Source organism: Pipistrellus hanaki (genome assembly GCF_964339955.1).
Source record: "Pipistrellus hanaki genome assembly, chromosome: 18".
NCBI lineage: Eukaryota > Metazoa > Chordata > Mammalia > Chiroptera > Vespertilionidae > Pipistrellus > Pipistrellus hanaki.
The window spans coordinates 35,169,704-35,191,139 of NC_140520.1; the positions used below are offsets into that span (position 1 = coordinate 35,169,704).

Here is a 21,436-nt window from a genome sequence, read left to right on the forward strand (position 1 = left end):
AGAGCGTCGGCCTGCGGACTGAGGGGTTCCAGGTTCCATTCCGGCCAAGGCCACATGCCCAGGTTGCGGGCTCAATCCCCAGTAGGGGGCGAGCAGGAGACAGCTGGTCAATGATTCTCATCATTGATGCTTCTCTCTCTCCCTCTTCCTTCCTGTCTGAAATCAATAAATATATTTTTTAAAAACAGGGAGGCTGGCAGTGGAGCAGGACACTCTGGCCCTGTGTGGGGAGAGGCCCATCAGCATGGAAATGGCCCTGGAGCTGCTGCAGAGGGGCATGGGCTGTGGCTCGGGGGTGGCGGCTGAAAGCCAGTGCCTCCGCCAGGGCCCTCCAGGCCTGCTCGCCTCGGGGACTCTGAAGAGAAGGGGGAGTGCCGTTGGCAGAAAGGAGGCGGAGAAGGGGAGGAAGGACTGAGTGCGCTGAGCAGGAGCAAAGGGGCAGTTTCTGGGGTCGGAGACAGCGGAGTGGGAGAGAATGGGAGGAGCTCCCTCTGCTGGGAGAGGAGGGGAGAACAGCCTGTCCGCGGACAGCCTGGGTACAGGATGCCAGACCCCACACCGCACAGGTCCCCCCAGGGGCTGCCATGCCCCATTCCACTTTCTTCAGCCTGGGTCTGGCTTCAAGATAGGCTGAAAGAACGCCCTAGCTGGTGTGGCTCAGTGGATAGAGCGCTGGCCTGCGGCCTGAAGGGTCCTGGGTTCGATTCCAGCGAAGGACACATGCCCAGAAGGGGGCGTGCAGGAGGCAGCCGATCCATGGTTCTCAGTCATCCTTGGCGTTTCTCTCTCCCTCTCTCCCTCTCCCTTCCTCTCTGAAATCAATAAGAATATATCAATCAGAAGAAAAGAAGTTGAAAGAAGAAGATGGGAGGGAAAGCTAGGGGGAGAGGAGGGACTGCGGATGCCCAGAGGAAGGGCAGGAGGGCTGCGGGCACCGAGGGGCGGGGGGGGCATTACTGAGCACAGTGAGCTTGGCCCGCCGGGAGCGCAGGGCGGCCTCCGTGGCCTGGCACTCGTACGAGGCGTCGTCAGAGAGCTCGGCGTCCGTGATCTCCAGGTTGTACTGGCCGGCGTCCGCGGAGCCCACGACCCGGTACCGCGGCCAGGCTGCAGGGACAGAGAGGGGCGCCCAGCGTGAGCGCCCACTGGGAGCCGCCTGGATGACCCCGCACATCCTTCCTCCCCCGCATCTCACCCCACCAGGGCCCGCACCCCACCCCAAGCCAGCACGCCCCCCCCTCGCCCCCCGCCCTCTCCTGAGAACCCACCTCAGCGGATAGGGAGGCCGGGGCCCTGACGCAGGAGGAGGAGGGGCAGGTGGAGACGGGAGGGAGGCGGGCGGGGGGTGGGGAAAAGGAGAGCAAATCTCTAAAGCAGTTTGCAGAAAACGGTCCCTCGTGATAACAGGAAAGAGAAAGCAGTAACTGTGGCCACAGAGAAAGAGGAGGGAGAGGGGGGATGTGGGACATTGCAGCACAGACATGAGCTCGTCCTCACCTGCCCAGGGAGGAATGGGGGGCAGGTCCCCCAGCTCCTGCGGACCCCGAAACCTGAGACCCTGCTCCCGAAAGGAGCCGTAGGTGGGGGAGGAGGGGGGCCTCAGAGAGTCAGGCTCTGTGATTCTGGTCTCCTTTGCTACTGCCCAGCCCCTCCCTCTCCTGCCCCCGCCTCCTGCGGCCCCCCCCTCCCAGCTCCCTCCCACTCTCTCCCTCTGTCCGGAGGCCATTGATTCTTCTCACTCCATACCCATTGATCTCTTTCTCTCCGTTTCTTTACCTTCCTATCATCAATAGATCCACCAGACCCATCTCTTCCCTTAATCAGATTGCTTTATACACACAAACCTCCCACCTGCATTAACACCCACCACAGCCAGCCGGACACCCACAGCCAGCCGTCTCCCCCTCGACAATGACGAGCACGCACAGTCCCTCCCAGGCATCAGTTGTCACACGGCTGTGTGATGAGCGGCGTGCTTTCACAAAGCACATTCTCATCTGGTTCGAAACCCACACATGCACTTACAAGGCGGGCAGGCCTGGGACTGTTACACCGTTTTACACCGTTTTACACGGTGGCCGGCCAGGGCCAGAGAGGTGCGGGCACCTCCCGGAGGCCGCCCAGCAGGAGGAGGCAGGGGAGCACCAGCCCCAGGGGCTGGACCCGCAGCTCCTCTGCCAGGCGGCCGCTCAGAGGATCGGCTGACTTTGGAATTCAGGGGGTTGCGTTTTGGTTTATTTGTTTGTCTGTTTATTTAACTTATTACCAACTCACATTTGCTTCAGCACTGGCTCCGGGGCGCTTAATAAAAGCTTGTTGAATAAATAGACAAATAAACCAGTGCTCAGGCTGATATTAGAGTGTGTTTTCAGCCTCTGAGCAGACATTGCTGGGCGGGGGCAGGGGCGGGGGCAAAGCCAGTGGCACAAGCGGGCCTGTCTCTCTCCTGCTCTGCAGGGAAGGCCCCCAGCACCTCCTGCCTCCCCTCCTTCTGCCTGAAGCAGCTCTCCTGGTGTCTGTCTGTCTGTCTGTCTGACCTCTTTTGCATGAAGATCTCCCGGTTCCTTTGGTCTCTCACTGCCTTTCTGAGCGAGTCCACAGGAAGAACCAAAGAGGAGCAGGGTTTGGGTGAAGCTGGCTGGGAGGAGAGGAGAGAGCCCGGCCACACCCCCGGGAAGAGCCTGGGGCAGAGGGGAGGCCCAGGCCGGCCGGAGTCTGGAGGGGGGAAGGGGGGGCAGAGGAAGGGCGGTGGGTCCACAGATGGGATCGTCTGGATGGGACTAGCGGGGTGACCCCACTCACCTTTGAGCCCCTGGCCCATGCCCAGCGCCAGCCCGTCCTTGGTCCATTGCACGATCCCCGAGTAGTTGAGCAGCACGCAGGGGAGCACGGCCCGCTGTCCGGCCACCACGGTCTGGTCGGCTGGCTCCTGGCTGAAGCGCGTCTGGGTCCCTGGCAAAGCCAAAGGCGGCACCGGGTAAGGAGAGGCGAGGGGAGAGAGGCGCCACCCAGAGGCGCCATTCCCGCTCCTGCTCGGCTTGCACTGGCTGGAGAGAGAGGAGGCCTGGGCCAGGCCCTCCGGTCTGCCCACTCCAGCCCAGCGCCTTCCCTGCAGGATGTCACACGCTCCCCCTCTCTCCCTCCCTCCGCGGTCCCGGAACGGTGTCAGGAGCCGAAGGGCTCAGCAACCACAGGAAATGGCAAAGGCCCAGAGGCGGGGCTCCAAACCCTCCCAGCTGGCAGGTGAGGACACGGAGGCCTAACACAGGCCGCCCGGTGGATGAAAGGCAGAGCGGGGATTCGAACCGGAGCCGCAGAGCTCCAGGCCCCGGCTCTTCTCTCCCGCTGCCCCACTTGGCACCCGTGTCAGTCAGCACGGGCTCACAGTGCTTCATGAAGGCGTATTGAATAAATAACTAAGTTCTCAGGCTGATGTTATAATGGGCTTGGCCTCTGAGCACACACTGCGGGGCAGGAGGCAGAGAGGCTGGAGCAAAGGCGGCGGAAAGCACATTCCAGCCCCAGGAAGCCCGCGCCAACGCTGCCCAGAACGCCGCGGCCCCCTTAGTCCCGAGGCCTGAACGCACCATTCACCCAGCTTGCACACGCCCTGTGTGAGCCAGGGTCCGGGAACACGCATGTGCAGCCGTGTGGCCCCGCTCCCTGTGAGTGCGCCCAGCCAGTGCCGAGGGCAGCTTCTCGGGGGCAGGTGGGTGTATGTGGGCACAGCGGCCGGGTGGCTGTCTGTGACCCCTCTTCGTGGCACCCGCCCCGCCCTGTGTGCGGAGCCCCGGCTCTGTGGGGGCTGCACACGCCCGGCCCCGGCTCTGTGGGGGCTGCATCCAGCCGCCCCGCTGGCAGCCGGGCCGGAGCACTGGGTGAGAGGGCCGCAGAGTCACTGCCTTTCACTGTGGGGCCCGAGTGGAGCAGGGAACTGGACGGCGGTTCCTCCTCCCCACCCCTCCCTGCTCCCGCCTGCCGCCCACCTGCCCAGCCCTGAGGTGGGCAGCCCCGGGCAAGGCGCACGACCTCGGGGCAGAGCCTCAGCTCCCGTATGTGCAGGGCTGTGGGGAGGAGGGCAGAGATGGAGGGGCTGCGGGACAGCGAGGGAGAGGTCTGCAGCATCCTACCACGCCCGAATCTGCCACACAGCGGTACCCCAAACCAATTTCCCCAGGCCTCCTTCTCCTTCTTTCCCTCTGTAGCCCCACGTCTTCACAGAGACCCCCATCCCAAATCCAACTGTTTCCAAAATGTCTCTGAGTCTCCGTTATTCTGGGTATAAGGAAGCAAATGAAACCCGCCCCTCCCCATTCCAAGACATCCCTGTAAGTAAAGACAGGATCCTTGTCTGTCCCCCTCTTCTTTCCTCCTCCAGCTTCCTCTCTCCCCTTCTTTCCAAGCCTGCTCCGCTTCCAGGAAGGCCTCCAGGATTGGCCTCTTAGCTCCCTGGGCAAACACAGCTTGTCCCTGGGATCTCAGGTAGTCTGTGCCCCTGCTTGTGTTTGCCACGGGACACAGGGCAGTGGGTGGGTGAGGTGTCTGCCCTCCCTGATTTTTTTGTTTTTGTTTTTTTAAATATATTTTATTGATTTTTTTTACAGAGAGGAAGAGACAAGGATAGAGAGAAAGATCAATGAGAGAGAATCATCGATCAGCTGCCTCTTGCACACCCCCCACTGGGGATGTGCCCGCAACCAAGGTACATGCCCCCGACCGGAATTGAACCTGGGACCTTTTGGTCCGCAGGCCAACGCTCTATCCACTGAGCCAAACCGGTTTCGGCTGCCCTCACTGTTGACCAGAATGAGAACCTCTATTCAAGGCCAAGGGCTGTGGCATCTTTCTCCTCTAAATTTCCCTGCATGTTTGACATCCAAATCGGTGCTGCGCGTAGAGGGGCCAAGAAGAGGGGGCGGGGCCAGGAGTGACGGATGGCCAGCTTGTGATGGGATGCAGAGGAGCATCTTTTGGGTAAGCGTGCAAACCCGGCTCTCCGGGTCTGCAGGGGACCAGGGAGTGGGACACAGGGCTCCTCCCCCACCCCCGCCAGCAGCTCCCCAGCTCTGCTGACCTGGCAGTCCGCCCTTGTCTGCCAAAGCGGCGAAGGATGGGCTCACCCGCATTTCCAGGGGAGGAGGTGGGTCAGGTGAGCAGCCAGCATTATTAATTCAGGCACTGTCCTCATTATTATTTAAATTTATTCATATCATTGCGCATTTCTCTAGTGTAGCTTCACGCTGCAAACTCTCCACCACACTCCTGTTTCTCCTTCCCCAGCCCCCAGAGCCCGAGTCAAGGGCTTGGGAGTGGGGCAGGCGGTGAGCCTGGGCTCGGAGGTGGAATTGATATTCACGGCTCTCCTGCCCGGGGCTGGGGCACCCTGGTCTCCTAGCGAAGTCTCCAAGGACAGGGAGGAGCTGGCTCCTTGTCCACCGAAGCCAGCAGGCGGCTGACCTGCCGTGGGACACTCAGCGGAAGCCCTTGGGGTCAGAGCCAGAGGGCGGAGTCCGTGACCTTGGCCTGCCCCTCCCCTGTTTCGCCTGTGTGTGCTCACCTTTGCAATGACTCCAAAGACAAGTCTGGACAAAGAGCTGCAAAGGTCCCTTTTAGGAGCACAAGCCCAGGAGACAGACAGGCTCACGTAGTGCGTCTGCCCCTGGCGAGCTGTGTGACCTTGGCCAAGTCACTTACCCTCTAAGCCTCATTGCCTTTATTGGCGAGCAAACACCCCCGGAGCCCTGTGAAGGCTGAAGGGATGAGGCTATGACACGCCAGGGGCATTCCTTGCACGTGCCCACTAGGGGGAGCTATGACCCTTCTCTCTCCCGGGCGGGGTAAGTAGAGGGATGGCAGGAATCCCGAACAGTGAGGTGACAAAGAAGGTGTGTGTCCTGCTGGGGACCCGGAAGTGAAATGCCTCTTGGTGTACGCCTGGTGGAAGCCATCTAGCCTGGAGGCTGGAGAACGGAGGCATCGATCCTGAAGAGAGTCCAGAGAAGGGAAACGGAGGGTTTGGGGCAGCGGTGCTCAACCTTCCTAATGCGGCGACTTACAGGATGAGAACCGCTAGCAGGGTCGCCTAAGACCATCGGAAAACACAGATATTTGCGTTGCGATGCATAACAGTAGCAAAATTGCAGTTGTGAAGTAGCAATGAAAGTAATTCGATGGCTGGGGGTCACCACTGCATCAGGAACTGTATGAAAGGGTCGCGGCATTAGGAAGGTTGAGAACCACTGGCCTAGGGAACTGACCTCCATGGGAAGGCAGCCTAGATCCTGGCCCCAGACAGCCCCTGCAGCCAAGACAGAGTGAGACAGAGTTGGTCCGGGATAGGGAGAAAGCCCCAAGCCTGCACTACCAGTCCCGTTCTCTCTCTTCTGCACACTCCACACCCGTGCCGCCCCTCTCGCCCGGGGCCAGGCCTTTCCCAAATGGGCCACTGCTCTCTCTCCTCCTTTGGGATTCAAGTAATTACCTCCTCTGGGAAGCCCTCAGTCACTGGCCTGCGAGCCCTCAGAGTCTTAGCTCTCACATCTCACCTCAGCTACAGAAGGTCCACCCTGCACTGCTCACCCATCCCTGCCCTGCCCGAGGGGTGGGGACATTGTCCCTCGGAGCTCCAGCCCCATCACCTGGCGGGGCCTGGCTGCCAGCCACACGGCAGGATGGGGATATTTGGTTCTGAGGAGGTCTGCTGAGTGACAGAATGAGAGTGAGCACGTGCCTGGGTCAACGGTCCCACCTGAGGAACAAGGAGAGGAGGCAGAGCGCCCTGCCCAGGCCAGGCCAGGCCACAGAGCCCGGCAGAGGCAGGGCCCGGGGGATGGAGGGACCGGCCAGGGTCCCCTGCAGCAGAGGAGAAGCATTGAGGGGCAGGGCTGGCAGCCCTAGGAGGCTCCCTGGAGGAGGAGGTAGGCCAGGTGGAGGATACAGAACTCTGGAAGCTTCTGACGCAATCATGGGGTGGTGGTGAGAGAATATGGGGATGGTGAGGAAAAGCCTAGAGAGTGAGCCTCAGACTCGGGCCATGGTCCATCCCTGCCCCCTGGGCCTCTCCATCTCTCCTCAGACCCTGTCCCCTCACCCCGGACCCTTCTCCAGCACCTCCCACCTCTGTTCCCAACCCCTTACCGGGTGACGCCGCCTTCCAGCTTTGTTCGCCCACCCCCTCCTCCATCCTCAGCACCGCCCTGGGGTCCTGAGGGAGACCAGGAGCCCGGCTCAGCCTCTGGGTGTGAACACACCTCCTGTCCCACAGGGCCTAGCCCGGGGGCTGGGGCGCGGCTCCCCTACAAAGGCCCGGTGAAGGCAAAGGGATGGAACCCCATTTTGTTTTTTTAATTGATTTTGTACAGAGAGGAAGGGAGAGGAATAGAGAGTTAGAAACATCGATGAGAGTGAATCATCGATCAGCTGCCTCCTGCACACCTCCTACTGGGGATGTGCCCGCAACCAAGGTACATGCCCTGGATCGGAATCGAACCTGGGACCCTTCAGTCCGCAGGCCAACGCTCTACCACTGAGCCAAACCGGTTTCGGCTGGAACCCCATTTTTGACTGAGAACTAAGTGACCTTTAACTCCAGCACAGAGAGGACGAAAATGCTTACAGATTCTCAGACATGGGTCATATACTTCTTGTGAGCACACACGTACTAGCACACACAAAGCACATCCAACCCCCCCACACACGCCTCTTCTGTACCTGTGCGTGCATGTCCATGTCTCTGCACCCCATGGGCATCTGTCTGTGCCCATGTCACAGTACATGTGCCCGGGCAGTCATGCTCCCAGAGCCGGCCGGCCAGGTCTGCCAGGAACCGGAGAAGGAGGGGGCCAGGCCCTGTCTCCCCAGATTTACCCCGGGAGCAGTAATGAACCCCTGGGCTGAAGCAGTCCCACACTCTCCGCCCGAGATAGCTGCCCGTTCCAAAACAAGCCTTTGGTTCACACTGACTGCGCTCAGACGGAACTAAATCTCTCCGCACTCCACTCTTCCGCCCGCTCTCTGCTCTCCCCGCTCGCCCCGCCCCCAATGCCGCCCCCTCCAATCCCAGCCAGTCCTGTCCCCCTCCCCCTCCAATCCCAGCCAGTCCTGTCCCCCTCCCCCTCCAATCCCAGCCAGTCCTGTCCCCCTCCCCCTCCAATCCCAGCCAGTCCTGTCCGTCCTGTGAAAACTACAACAGCCAGAGAGGGCGCCTCCCATGGGGTCCTCCCACCAAGAAACAGGATTGCCTTCCCTGTGCAGGCCCAGCGGAGAAAGGGAAAGAAGAACTGAGGTTCGCACTGGATAGACAGAAGGTGGAGGAGAAGGGGGGTGGGGGAGAGGACAGAGAGGAGAGAAGGACAGACACCGGTCCCTGGAGGCAAATGGAGAATAGGTTCCCGGTTCACTAGGACCTTGGGACCAGCAGCTCTTGGGAAGGAAGCACCAGGTCTGCCCAGCCCACGGGCATCAGGCCTGTGGCTTCGGCCTCAGAGAGCCCAGCCCGGAGTCTGCAAACGTCCACATGGGCTGTGACTTCCTCTCCCGCAGACACGTTTGCAAACATTCACAGACATTGGCGCCCCCGCTCTCCGCCCACCAGCACTCTGCCTTCGCTTCCCCGTCTGAACGAGAGTGACTCAGTGAAGAGCGGGGGCCTCAGATGCCCGATTCCCCGGGCCCAGCAGCCTTCGCCACCGCCCCACGCGGGCTCCTCTCTCAGCCCAGGAGGCTGCGCCCATGGGCAGAAGGCCGGTGTCTCCGCCCTCCCCACCACCGCTGGGCCAAGCCTCCCTGGTGTGTGCCCCATGGCAGGGGCAGGAGACGGGGTGTGTGTGTGTGTGTGTGTGTGTGTGTGCATGTGCGTGTGTGTGCATGTGCGTGTGTGTGTGTGTGTGTGCATGTGTGTCTTTCCAGGGGCCAGATGGGGTGTGAAAGTGGCCGCTCTCTGGCCTGGTTTTCTCGCCTGTGAGTAGACCCCGGAGGCCGGCCACAGGCCTGGCCAGGATTCAGTGACAGGCATAGGAGCTGACTGGCCAGCGAACAGTCACCCAGAGAGACAGAGGCGGACTCCTCCTGAGGCCGGGACCTGGCCCGGTGCGGCCTGCGGGGACAGAGAACTCCGGGCTGGTCAGGAGGTGGGGGCCTGTCGGTCCTGGCTCTGCCCCATCCAGTTGAGTGACCCCGGGAGGTCACCTCACTCCTCTGGTCTCAGCTTCCTGAGGCTCTAAAGAGAGGGGGCCGGATTACTTGGCCCCAAGGGCCTTTCCAGCTCTGATGGTCTCAGATTCTGCCCTCCTGGGACCTCAGCCACACCTGCTGACACACCTCAGGACTCACCCTGGGCCCGGCCCCCTCAGGCTGTGAGGAAGAGCTGGCATACCCGGGGCGGCCCGGCATTCCCTCCCCGAAGGGTGGAGGGAGGTCGGGGTTTGTGCACTAACAGGGGCTTGGAGGTGATCGGGTCTCTGAAGTGACCTGCCAGCCCAGGCCCAGTCACAAGGACCGTGAGCTCCCGAAAAAAAAAGACTTGCAGGGAGGGGGGCAAAAAAAATCAATAAAATATAAAAATAAAAAAAATTAAAAAAAGACTTGCAGCCCGGCAGTGTGGCTCAGTGGTTGAGTGTCAACTTATGAACCAGGAGGTCATGGTTCAATTCCCAGTCAGGGCACATGCCCAGGCTGCAGGCTCAATCTCAATTGGGGGTGTGAGCAAGGTAGCCAATCAATAATTCTCTGCCATCATTGATATTCTTAATCAATCACACACACACACACACACACACACACACACACACACACACACTAGAGGCCTGGTGCATGAAATTCGTGCATGGGTGGGGGAGGGGTGTCCCTCAACCCAGCCTGCACCCTCTCCAATCTGGGACCCCTCAAGTGATGTCTGACTGCCCGTTTAGGCCCGATCCCAGTAGGATAGGGCCTAAAAGGGCAGTCAGACATCCCTCTCACAATCCAGGACTACTGGCTCCCAACTGCTCGCCTGCCAGCCTTCCTAATTGCCCCTAATCGCTTCTGCCTGCCAGCCTGGTCATCCCCTAACCACTCCCCTGCCAGCCTGATTGATGCCTAACTGCTCCCTGCCAGTCTGTTTGCCCCTAACTGCCCTCCCCTGCAGGCCTGGTCCCCCCTCTCCCCCCACAACTGCCCTTCCCTGCAGGCTTGGTCACCCCCAACTTCCCTCCTCTGCTGGCCTGGTCACCCCTAACTGTCCTCCCCTGCAGGCTTGATTGCCTCCAACTGCTCTCCCTTACAGGCCTGGTACCTCTCAACTGCCCTCCCCTGCTGGCCATCTTGTGGTGGCCATCTTGTGTCCACATGGGGGCAAGATCTTTGACCCCATGGGGGCAGCCATCTTGTGTGTTGGAGTGATGGTCAATTTGTATATTACTCTTTTATTAGATAGGATAAAAGACTGACAGGTGCAGCTGAAAACACTGTACCCATCCCCCCGCCCCATTGGGACCTCCACCCCCTTCTACCCTGCACTTGGGCTAGACCTGATCTGGCAACTCGATGTAAACGGACTCTGGCAGGGGACCTGCAATGCTTTGTGGGAAGGACAGTGGCTCTGTGAGCTCAAGGGATGGGCATAGAGCAGGTATGGCAGGAGGGAGCGGGCAGAGAGCAGGTATGGCAGGAGGGAGCGGGCACAGAGCAGGTATGGCAGGAGGGAGCGGGCAGAGAGCAGGTATGGCAGGAGGGAGCGGGCACAGAGCAGGTATGGCGGGAGGGAGCGGGCAGAGAGCAGTATGGCGGGAGGGAGCGGGCACAGAGCAGGTATGGCAGGAGAGAGCGGGCATAGAGCAGGTATGGCGGGAGGGAGCGGGCACAGAGCAGGTATGGTGGGAGGGAGCGGGCATAGAGCAGGTATGGCAGGAGGGAACGGGCAGAGAGCAGGTATGGCGGGAGGGAGCGGGCACAGAGCAGGGATGGCGGGGGGGAGGGAGCGGGCAGAGAGCAGGTATGGCGGGAGGGAGCGGGCAGAGAGCAGGTATGGCGGGAGGGAGCGGGCAGAGAGCAGGTATGGCAGGAGAGAGCGGGCACAGAGCAGGTATGGCGGGAGGGAGCGGGCACAGAGCAGGTATGGCGGGAGGGAGCGGGCAGAGAGCAGGTATGGCGGGAGGGAGCGGGCAGAGAGCAGGTATGGCGGGAGGGAGCGGGCAGAGAGCAGGTATGGCGGGAGGGAGCTGGCAGAGAGCAGGTATGGCGGGAGGGAGCGGGCAGAGAGCAGGTATGGCGGGAGGGAGCGGGCACAGAGCAGGTATGGCGGGAGGGAGCGGGCATAGAGCAGGGATGGCGGGAGGGAGCGGGCACAGAGCAGGTATGGCGGGAGGGAGCGGGCACAGAGCAGGGATGGCGGGGGGGAGGGAGCGGGCAGAGAGCAGGTATGGCGGGAGGGAGCAGGCAGAGAGCAGGTATGGCGGGAGGGAGCGGGCAGAGAGCAGTATGGCGGGAGGGAGCGGGCAGAGAGCAGGAGGGAGCGGGCAGAGAGCAGGTATGGCGGCAGGGAGCGGGCACAGAGCAGGAGGGAGCGGGCACAGAGCAGGTATGGCAGGAGGGAGCGGGCATAGAGCAGGTATGGCGGGAGGGAGCGGGCAGAGAGCAGTATGGCGGGAGGGAGCGGGCAGAGAGCAGGTATGGCAGGAGGGAGCAGGCAGAGAGCAGTATGGCGGGAGGGAGCGGGCAGAGAGCAGTATGGCGGGAGGGAGCGGGCAGAGAGCAGGTATGGCGGGAGGGAGCGGCACAGAGCAGGAGGGAGCGGGCACAGAGCAGGTATGGCAGGAGGGAGCGGGCATAGAGCAGGTATGGCGGGAGGGAGCGGGCAGAGAGCAGTATGGCGGGAGGGAGCGGGCAGAGAGCAGGAGGGAGCGGGCAGAGAGCAGGTATGGCAGGAGGGAGCGGGCAGAGAGCAGGTATGGCGGGAGGGAGCGGGCAGAGAGCAGGTATGGCGGGAGGGAGCGGGCAGAGAGCAGGTATGGCGGGAGGGAGCGGGCAGAGAGCAGGTATGGCGGGAGGGAGCGGGCAGAGAGCAGGTATGGCGGGAGGGAGCGGGCAGAGAGCAGGAGGGAGCGGGCACAGAGCAGGTATGGCGGGAGGGAGCGGGCAGGGAGCAGGTATGGCGGGAGGGAGCGGGCAGAGAGCAGGAGGGAGCGGGCACAGAGCAGGTATGGCGGGAGGGAGCGGGCAGGGAGCAGGTATGGCGGGAGGGAGCGGGTAGAGAGCAGGAGGGAGCGGGCACAGAGCAGGTATGGCGGGAGGGAGCGGGCACAGAGCAGGTATGAAAGGAGGGAGCAGACAGGGAGGAGGCAGGGGTGGGGAATGGCTCTGCTGGAACACGGAGCTCCACTCTGGCTTCAGCAGGCAAGAGAGGCCTGTAGGAGAGAGGAGGCAGGTGGCTGGCAGGGACTCCAGCTCAGACGGGATGAGAGGCGAGAGAGCAAAAGACAGAAGGAGGGAAGGAGATGAGCGAAACGTCAGCTAGGGCAGCCATGGAGCCACCGAAGGCTGGAAGCGCTGGAGAAGGCCAAGGAGCCGGGGTGGGAAGGAAGGAGAGGAAGACATGACCTGCCTGCCCTCCTCCCCCCCTCCGGAACCTAAAGAAGCAACAGAGGAGGGTGCCCAGTGCCGGCAGCCCCAGCCCAGAGGGGGAGGAAAGGAACTGACACAGGACACTGAGAGACAGCCCGTGCAGAGACAAATGAGAACACCACGGAGAAAAGGACGGAGTCACAGGTGGACAGAGAGCGCGCTGGCGGCGGGGAGAGGAGGAGAGGCTGCTCTGAGGGCAGGGAGGAAGGAGGAAGGCGCTAAGGTGACACGGCTCTGAAGGAGGCAGGCAGAGACTAAGGCAAAGAGACAGGGAGGCGAACGAGAAGAAAATTAGATTAGAAAGAGAATCTGAAGGCGAGCGCTAGAAAGGGCTTTGATCACCAACACCAACCCAACACATTTATTCTGAAGAAGCTGAGGGTCAGCAGAGGAGAGAAGAGCGATCTGAGGCTGGCTTGTCTCCAAATTTCTGGCGGCCTCTGAGCCAGCCAGCCCCCCCACCCCCCCCAAGCACGGAGGGCTGGCTCCCCGGGGCCGGGCACACCCCAGGCCTGCTCGCCCTGTGTGGATGGTGGGGGCAAGATGGGGGTAAGGAACATACCTGGAACCCTCCCTCCCTACAGGAAGGGAGCTGAAGGGGGCGTTCAGAGAAAAACCATGGAGGGGCCTGGGAAGGCAGATACAAAGAAAACAAGACCATCTGGGAGAGAGAACACGAGGAGGAGAGAGGGAGGAAACTGGAGAAGGCCAGGGGCCGTGCGGACAGATGGGAGGGGAGTTTGGGAGCATTTAGGTCGGAGAATTGGAGTGAAATCCTTGAGGAATGGAAGGGATTTTTGAAGGATTAGCCAAGGGCAGGGGGGAGGAGCGGAGAGACGGGCTGTATTTGAGGTCATTCCTGAGGCAGCTCAGGGCAGGACCAGGCCTCTCCCCCAGAATAATGTCCCAGGTGACGGCTGCCTCCCCCAGGGGCATCCTCGAGGGCTGGCCGATCTCGGCTCCAGGCAGCGGTGCCCGCTGGAAGGAGATCAATGAGTCCCCCCCCACCACCACCACCTTTTCAAGGGCAAACCGAAAGTCTGTCCTGGGGCCTAACTCCGCTCCCTCCTCCTAAGGGACCCCTCCCTCAGGTGCTGGTGCACAGGCCTGCACAGAGGAGTTCAAGTTCGGCTCTGAAGGCCCCCTCTGGTGGCTTTAGCACTCTCAGTCACCACTGCCAGGAACAGGGCTTCCGAGTACAATCTGATGGTAGCCAGTATGACCCCCCGGGGCCCCTCAATAGGCTCAGCGCCCAGGAAGAGATGCCAGCTGGTCCCCAGACGCTCTGCAAAGAGATCTATCTCCTGGCGCCTTTGGAAACAGCTCCAGGGCGGCTCAGCCTTGCATCCGGGAAATCCAGAAGAGCAGTGGTAAGGAGGGCATTTTCTCCTTTTCCTTGAGACTGAAGTGCCAGAGGGAAGCCCAGGCCTTCTGATAGCAGCTAAAAGCTCGTAAGGACACTGCTCTACTTGTGAGTTGAATGAGCTTTGTTTACCAGAGGCCCAGTGCACGAAATCTGTGCACAGGTAGGGGGTCCCTAGTGGCTGCCGGCTGCCAGCTGGGGCCTTCCTTTATTCCGTGCCACCCCCTGGTGGTCAGTGCACGTCATAGCAAGCAGTCAAACTCCCGGGCGGTCGAACTCCCGAGGGGACAACTTGCATATTAGCCTTTTATTATATAGGATACTATCCACCTCCTCTCAGCCCCCTCTGATCGGGGGAAGGACAGGCAATAAGAACAGAACCACAGACGATAGGTAAGAGGGTTCCTTACGGACCCTGGGAAGCTGGAGGATGAGCTACAAGGTGGGAAACAGGGCTGTAGAAAGACAAGGCCCCTCGAAGCCCAGATGCATCCTTTACTCAGGAAAGAAAATACATTTTGAGAACAAACCAAGGACAGGACCCGCTTTGATTTGGTTGCTGGGCCGGGACCCTGATCCCCTCGGGGAGTTTGCCTCAGGAACACTGACCCTTCGCCGGTCCCAGGAACGGGCTGAGCTGGGTTTTATCGCCACAGAAAATGAACGGCCTCATCATCGGGCTGCAAGATCCTGGCAGGAGACCGTGGACCACGGACCCTCAGCCCTTATCCCGCCCCTTCCCGCCTGCTCACCGCCCTTCTTCCTTACCCGCCTGTAACCGGCCGCACAGGAGCGGGGAGAGCGGAGCTTACGGGATGGCCTGCTGCCCGCCATGCTGCCGGCGGGACGGGAATAAACGCTCACGTAGGACTCAGCCCTGTCTCTGCTCAGTTTGACTCAAGCAGTGACAGGCGGCCCAGACCCGTTGTGTCCAGTATCACTTCCCTTAAAATTAAAAAAAAAAAAAAAAAGCCGAAACCGGTTTCGCTCAGTGGATAGAGCGTCAGCCTGCGGAATGAAAGGTCCCGGGTTCGATTCCGGTCAAGGACATGTACCTTGGTTGCTGGCACATCCCAGTGGGGGGTTGTGCAGGAGGCAGGTGGTCGATGTTTCTCTCTCATCGATGTTTCTAACTCTCTATCCCTCTCCCCTCCTCTGTAAAAAATCAATACAATATATTTAAAAATAAATAAATTTCTTTAAAAAACAATTTTTTTTTTAAAAGAAAAACAGCAGATCCAGGTGTTAGATCCTCATCTCTCCCAGCGCCGGGAATCCTGCCTCACAGACCGCTCTGCGGCTCCCGGCGCTGGCAGGACGGATGGCCTGCCTGCCGGAGAGCAGGGAGCAGCCAGTGCGGGAGGCGGGCTCTGACGGATGCTCTTCACATCGGCCGCTCGGAGGAAGGCCGGCTGCACAGACTGCTGCGGCCTGTGACACAGGTGTGGCCCCGGGCCGCTCCGAGCCTCATTACAAGCCCCAGGACAGACATTAATGACTGCGGCGCCCGGGGCGGTGGCCTTTTTGATTCGTGTGTGAACCTTCTAACGGTACATGGCAGCGAGCAAACCTTCTAATGGTACATGGCAGCGAGCGCCTCACCAGCGGCTGCAGACAGGGCAGATGAGCACAGACGAGCACCTGACAGCCCCGGCTCTGAGGCCCCAGGCTCACTCCGGGCCCCTCAGTGCCGGCACTTTGACAATCCCGCCCACACGCCTCACTCACTGTCTCCTTCCTTTGGGTGCACACCTATCACATGATCAATTTGTGTCAGTTCCATCGAGGTGGACCGAAAGGATGTGCAGCACCCAAGTTTAAAGGAAGGAATTCTGATCAGAGCCATCTGCAGGGGAAAGAACAGTTCAAAATGGTGTAGGATGGAGAACAAGGACGTCAGGAAAGCTTCTGTGCCCTGGCGATTAATCAGTGAAATACAGCGAGGCCTGGACAGAATCCTGGTTTGTTTAGACCTACAGTTTAGTCTGTAGCTGCACTGTGTTTTATTCTGGCATATATATATATATATATGATTGATTTTTTACAGAGAGGAAGGGACAGATAGCCAGAAACATCAATGAGAGAGAAACATCGACCAGCTGCCTCCTGCACACCTTCTACCGGGGATGTGCCCGCAACCAAGGTACATGCCCTTGCCTGGCCGGGATCGAACCCGGGACCCTTCAGTCCATAGGCCGATGCTTTATCTACTGAGCCAAACCGGTTTCGGCTATTCTGGCTCCTTTTCACCTGACTAGATTGTGAGGTAACAGATGTGTCTTCGTTGTGCATCTTCCACATTTACTAGGACAAAAGGCTTCGCCCATAACAGGCACTCTCATGTGATTACCTAAATTAATAATGAATGGACAGCGCACCTGCACTCGGTAAAAGTTAACTCGATTCCATCCTCATTCACTCAGGGAACAGACGTGTTTGGTGTCTACTACCGACCAGGCCCCGTCCGGGCTCTGGGCCTCGAAGCAAACAAGACAAACCTGGTCCTGCCATCTCCCAGCTCCCAGGCAGGACCACAGCCTCAAGCACCCGGGCATCAGCAAATCCTGAGGGGGCGGGACACAGGGAGCACCTCTGACCAATGAGCGAGCTGCATGTCCCACAGGCCTGGCTTCCCTGCGGCCTTCCCGGGAGCGGAGACCCGTATCTCCTTGGCCTTTGTCCGCTCCAGGCCCTTTCTGTCTCCCTTCCTTCCTGTTTTTTATATATATATTCTTCTTGATTTCAGAGAGGAAGGGAGAGGGAGAAGGAGAGAGATAGAAACATCAATCATGAGAATCACTGATCGGCTGCCTCCTGCGCACTAGGTGTTCACTAGGGGCAGGGGGCAGGGGCCCTGTGCGGGGAGCTCTGTAACTAACAGCTGGAGAGCGGGTTCCCCACCGGCTGGGAGGCACAGGGGGGAGCGCAGGAGGGGGTCCTCCGGGGTTGGGGATTCGGGGCTGGAGGCTCGGCTCTGTCCGCTCCAGGCGGGCGCTCCCTGTGCTGCAGAGGGCTCGTAAGGAAGGTATGGATTCCCAGCTCTCATCCCTTTCACACGCTCCCTTTTCACCCCGAGTTCCGCTGCTCGGGGAGCCCCACGTGGCTTACTTGCCCATTTGTCTTGAGGCCGGGGCCAGCCTCGGGACTGGCCAGAGGCCTGAGGAGAAGCCCGGGGCGCCCCCCTGAGGAAGATGCTCCTCAGCTCCCACCCCGCCCACAGGGAGCTGCGGGGAGGCCCTGGCAGAGGGGGCAGACTGCAGCCCGCCGCTTCCCTCCCATGCTCTCTGCTTCCCTCCTCCCCTTCCAGCCTCCCTGGGCCCCTCCTGGTGAGACGGGGAGGGTCTCCCCCCTTCACCTCTCTGTCTCTGCAGTAACCCAATGCTTTCCCCTTTTGCTGGCCCGGCCTCGGTGTGGATGGGCTCCCGTTGATTGCTTGTGACACCAACCTCAATGCAAACTTAGCGCCTGGTGTCCTGGAGGAGCCAGTATTCCTCCTCCACTGCCTCCCTGCAGGGGCACAGGCGGGCAGTCCGAGGAGCAGCTACTGCCTCCGAGGCGGTGAGTCCGCCAGGCTCTCAGTCCTGGAGGAGGGCTGAGGCGGTGGGAGGAGTCCTCAGGGAGCCCATGGGGCCCCAGGAGCGAGGAAAGGGCAGAGGAGGGGGTGGGGGCAGGGCGGGCGGTGGGGAGCCATCAGAGCCCCCGGCCGCCTGGCTTTCACCCAGTGCACGGGCAGATCCTCAAAAATGGAAGGTGGGGATGGGAGCCGCTTGACCTTTGCTCGGATCCTTCTGGAACTTCCTTCCTGAGCCACGGCTGGAATCCTGGCCTTTCACTCAGCCGCCCCCTACACAATGGGCAGGGGCTGGCGGGGAAGAGGAGGGTGGTGACCTGAGAATCCCGTCCTTCACTCTGGAATGCAGCAGGGAAGGGGAGGGGCCTCCCTGCTCGGGGCCTCTACCCCAGCCTCCCGCTCGCTGCACCTGTGTCCTTTCCCAACAGGACCCCTACTCCCGCTGGGAGCCAGAGAGGCCGGCGGGCTCTGCCCCTCAGCACGTGGCTGCGGAGGGCAGGACAGAAGGCACGCATCAGCCCAGGAGGCTGTGAGTGGAGGGATGGGGCTGGGGGCTCTCCGAAGGAAGAGGATGGAGGAGGAAGAGCAGCCTGAAATAAGAGCCAAAGGGGCCGCCTGATGGGACCCTGGGAAATGGATCAGAGGGGGGTGGGGGTGGGGAGGAGGGAGGGAGATAAGAACCATCGCTTTAGGGTAGGGGTGTCGAACTCAATCAGAGAAGGGGCCAAAATCTAAAATCCAGCCTAAATCGCGGGCCGAATGGTTTACTGAACAGTCATAAACTGACAATGTCATAAACTGACAGCGGAGTGCAGTGATGACAGCGCAGTGCGGGCCACATTGCAAGGCCTGGCGGGCTGGATTTGGCCCGCGGGCCTTGTGTTTGACACATGTGCTTTAGGGCAAGAGAGAAAAAAGGGATTCCACCAGAGACAGAGGGTCCCACGTGTGTGAAAGACAGAGTGTGAGAGCCTGGACCCGGGGTGCATGGGCTCATCTGTGACTGTGGACAGAGATGGAGCGGGAGGGACCAGGCTCAGAGACCCCGGAGCCTGAGCGGGAGCTGAGAGAGAGGACAGGAGCCACCAGGCCCCACCCCGTGGAATGCAGGACGCAGGCCTCCTGCCAGGAAAGGGGAAGGAGGCTGCAGGAGGACAGGGGAAGAGGCTGGCGCTGAGGGGTGGCAGATGGCTGCTGTCATTAAACGGATTCCAGGGCATCCAGGAAGCCTGGAGCGGAGACGAGCTGGGGGAGCGGTGGGGGGAAGGGGTGGGGGGAAGGAGGGAGCAGAGCCTGGGGAGGAGGAACTCGCACGGAAGCCCCACACCAGCCTGTGTAGGTTTTACTAACCTGATCCTCTTTCCTGCATCAACAGTAACCCCTACCCCAACCTCAACCCCAAACCTAAGCCTGACCATCATCCTAACCCCAAATTCTCACTAGAACCTGAGCTTCTTCCCGTCTCAGTGCCTGGCCAGCAGTAGGGATCAATAGATGTTGATTGAGCAGAGACCGGTTTGGCTCAGTGGATAGAGCATCGGCCTGTGGACTGAAGGGTCCCGGGTTCGATTCCGGACAAGGGCTTGTACCTTGGTTGCGGGCACATCCCCAGTAGGGGGTGTGCAGGAGGCAGCTGGTCAATGCTTCTCTCTCATCGATGTTTCTAACTCTCTATCCCTCTCCTTTCCTCTCTGTAAAATAAATCAATAAAATGTATTTTTTTTTTAAGAAAAGAGAAAATGAGCACATAAACCAATGCATAGCCCCCATCTTTAACAGTCACCCCTGCTTCAAGCCTGGCCCCTCCTTGCCTGCCCCAACACCCATCCTGGCCACTGGTCAGTCCCAAGCTCCCGTTCTGCCTGGATCCCTACCCTAACCCCAGAGGCCGCTGTCCACAAGGACACCCTCCCTTCAGTAACGCTGACCTCAGGGGGCTCCGTCCCCAGGCCCCTGGCTAGATGGCTACCCTTCATCTGGGCAGGCAAAGGGAGAGACAAACGTAAGCCATCCGTCCAACCTGCAGGCCGGTTCAAGGGGGCCATGGAGGCCCTGTATTTTCAGGCTCATTATGGGGGCGATTCCTGTCCTAACCCAGACCCCCCGAGCCTTCTGCCCCAGGAGCTGGGTCCTGGGAAGCGGCTGAACAAGGCTGTGAGGTTCGGGCCAAAGAGAACCTGATGCTTGTGACACCAGGAAAGCGAGGTGAATCCAGGAGGCGGTGTGAGCAGAGGGAACTGGGCCATCCTAAGACTCAGGGAACAGACCCGGAGTCAGGAGGCAGCCTGCGCTCCTTCCGCTCACAGCTGGGACCCAGACACAGGGCCCAGGAGCCCTTCACGGGGCGCCCCCGGGACCCCGCATGGACTCCGAGGCCGGCACCGCTCCCTCTGGGCCCGGCCCCTCCCTCCTGGAAACTCCAGGGCACAGGGCTCTCCCAGCTCCAGGGCTGTGGCCCCGGAGGGAGCCGAGGGTTCTGTTCTGTTCCTGCTGCAGCTCAGCCTGGGCCCCGGGCGCGCGGTGGGTGAGCGGGGTGCGGACCCCAGCTCGGGGCGAGGAAGGAGGGGGCAGGTCTGCTCCTCTCCGATGTGTCTGGAAGGTGCTCGCTGCAGACACGTCTCCCAGGGAGACCGCCCACCCCTCCCCGACCACTTCGTGGTAGAAAGACCTTTTGGGCCGAAACCAGTTTGGCTCAGTGGATAGAGTGTCGGTCTGCGGACTGAAAGGTCCCAGGTTCGATTCGGGTCAAGGGCATGTACCTTGGTTGCGGGCACATTCCCCAGTAGGGGGTGTGCAAGAAGCAGCTGGCCAATAATTCTCTCTCATTGATGTTTCTAACTCTCTATCCCTCTCTCTTCCTCTCAGTAAAAAAACCAATAAAATACATTAAAAAAAAAAAAAAAAAAGACCTTTTGGGCACCGAAGCGCCTGCAAGCTGCCCAAGTTCTGCCAAAGTCAGGACCCGGCCCTCAGGCCGAGGACCCGGCCCTGGGTGAGACCCGCTGCCTCTGGCCAGCTGGCACCCCCGTGCACGGCCACTGCTCCGCTTGGCGAGGGGCCTCCAGGCATCTCTCGGTGACAGACGTGGGCCTTGAAAGCCGGGGGCGGGGCGGGGGAAGGAGAGAGAAAGACGGAATAATAATGAGGGATTTTTAATAACTCGTCAGCTGCGGTGTCAGCGGAACCGCAGTTTTCTGTTGGGAAAACTCGGTGAGGAACTGTCTTCCTCGGAGTGCGGGTCAGAAGGACTGGGGCTGGGGGGAGGCCTGCTGCTCACCCCGCCCACCGAGCCGGGGGGAGCACCGGCTGGCTGGCGGGAGGATGGCCTGCAAACAGAATGGCAGAGCCTAGGCCCGGCCCTCTGGGGGCTTCCACTCGGGGCCAGACCCCCGGCCACAGACACGGCTGCAGCCACAGACACGGCCGCCGACAGGAGCGATCCATCGCAGCAGACGGTACCGGCCGGGCGCGCCACCCTCCGGGAGACAGGGCCTCCAGCCCGCTCCGGAGATCCATCAGCGGCAAGGCAACTGCCTGCTTATCAAAGGGCTTCTTCTCTTTGCCTAATAACCCACCGAGGAATTGCCTGAAGGAGTGCCAGCCAAGAATGTTCCAGAAAGCCCCGGGGACCGCATTTCCAACGGCCTCGTTTTTCAGACGAGGACGCCGAGGCCCAGCGATGCCGCACACACAGCTGGTGACAGAGCGGGACTCCCGGGAACCCAGAAACCCAGGCCTCCTAAACCGTAATCGCTTCAGAAATAGAATTTCCATACACTTCTCCAGGGGGCCGAGTGCCGGCTCTCCGGCGTGCCCAGGGCAGCTGTCGGTTGGGTGGGAACAATGGGGTAACTCGGAGTAACCCACCATACCCACCATACATCTTCCCTTTTCCTCAGGTG

General features: G+C 60.6%; 1 protein-coding gene across 2 annotated transcripts in view; it reads right to left on the minus strand.

The window, feature by feature from the left end:
* KIRREL1 (kirre like nephrin family adhesion molecule 1) overlaps positions 1 to 21,436 on the minus strand; it is a 117,740-nt gene that overhangs the window by 20,190 nt on the left and 76,114 nt on the right. For both annotated transcript variants that reach the window (XM_084866981.1, XM_084866980.1), the window contains exons 2-3: positions 2,803 to 2,952; positions 958 to 1,107 (exon numbers count right to left, since the gene is read on the minus strand). In XM_084866981.1, the coding sequence (XP_084723107.1) occupies positions 958 to 1,107; positions 2,803 to 2,952 (300 nt within the window). The remainder of the gene's footprint in view (positions 1 to 957; positions 1,108 to 2,802; positions 2,953 to 21,436) is intronic.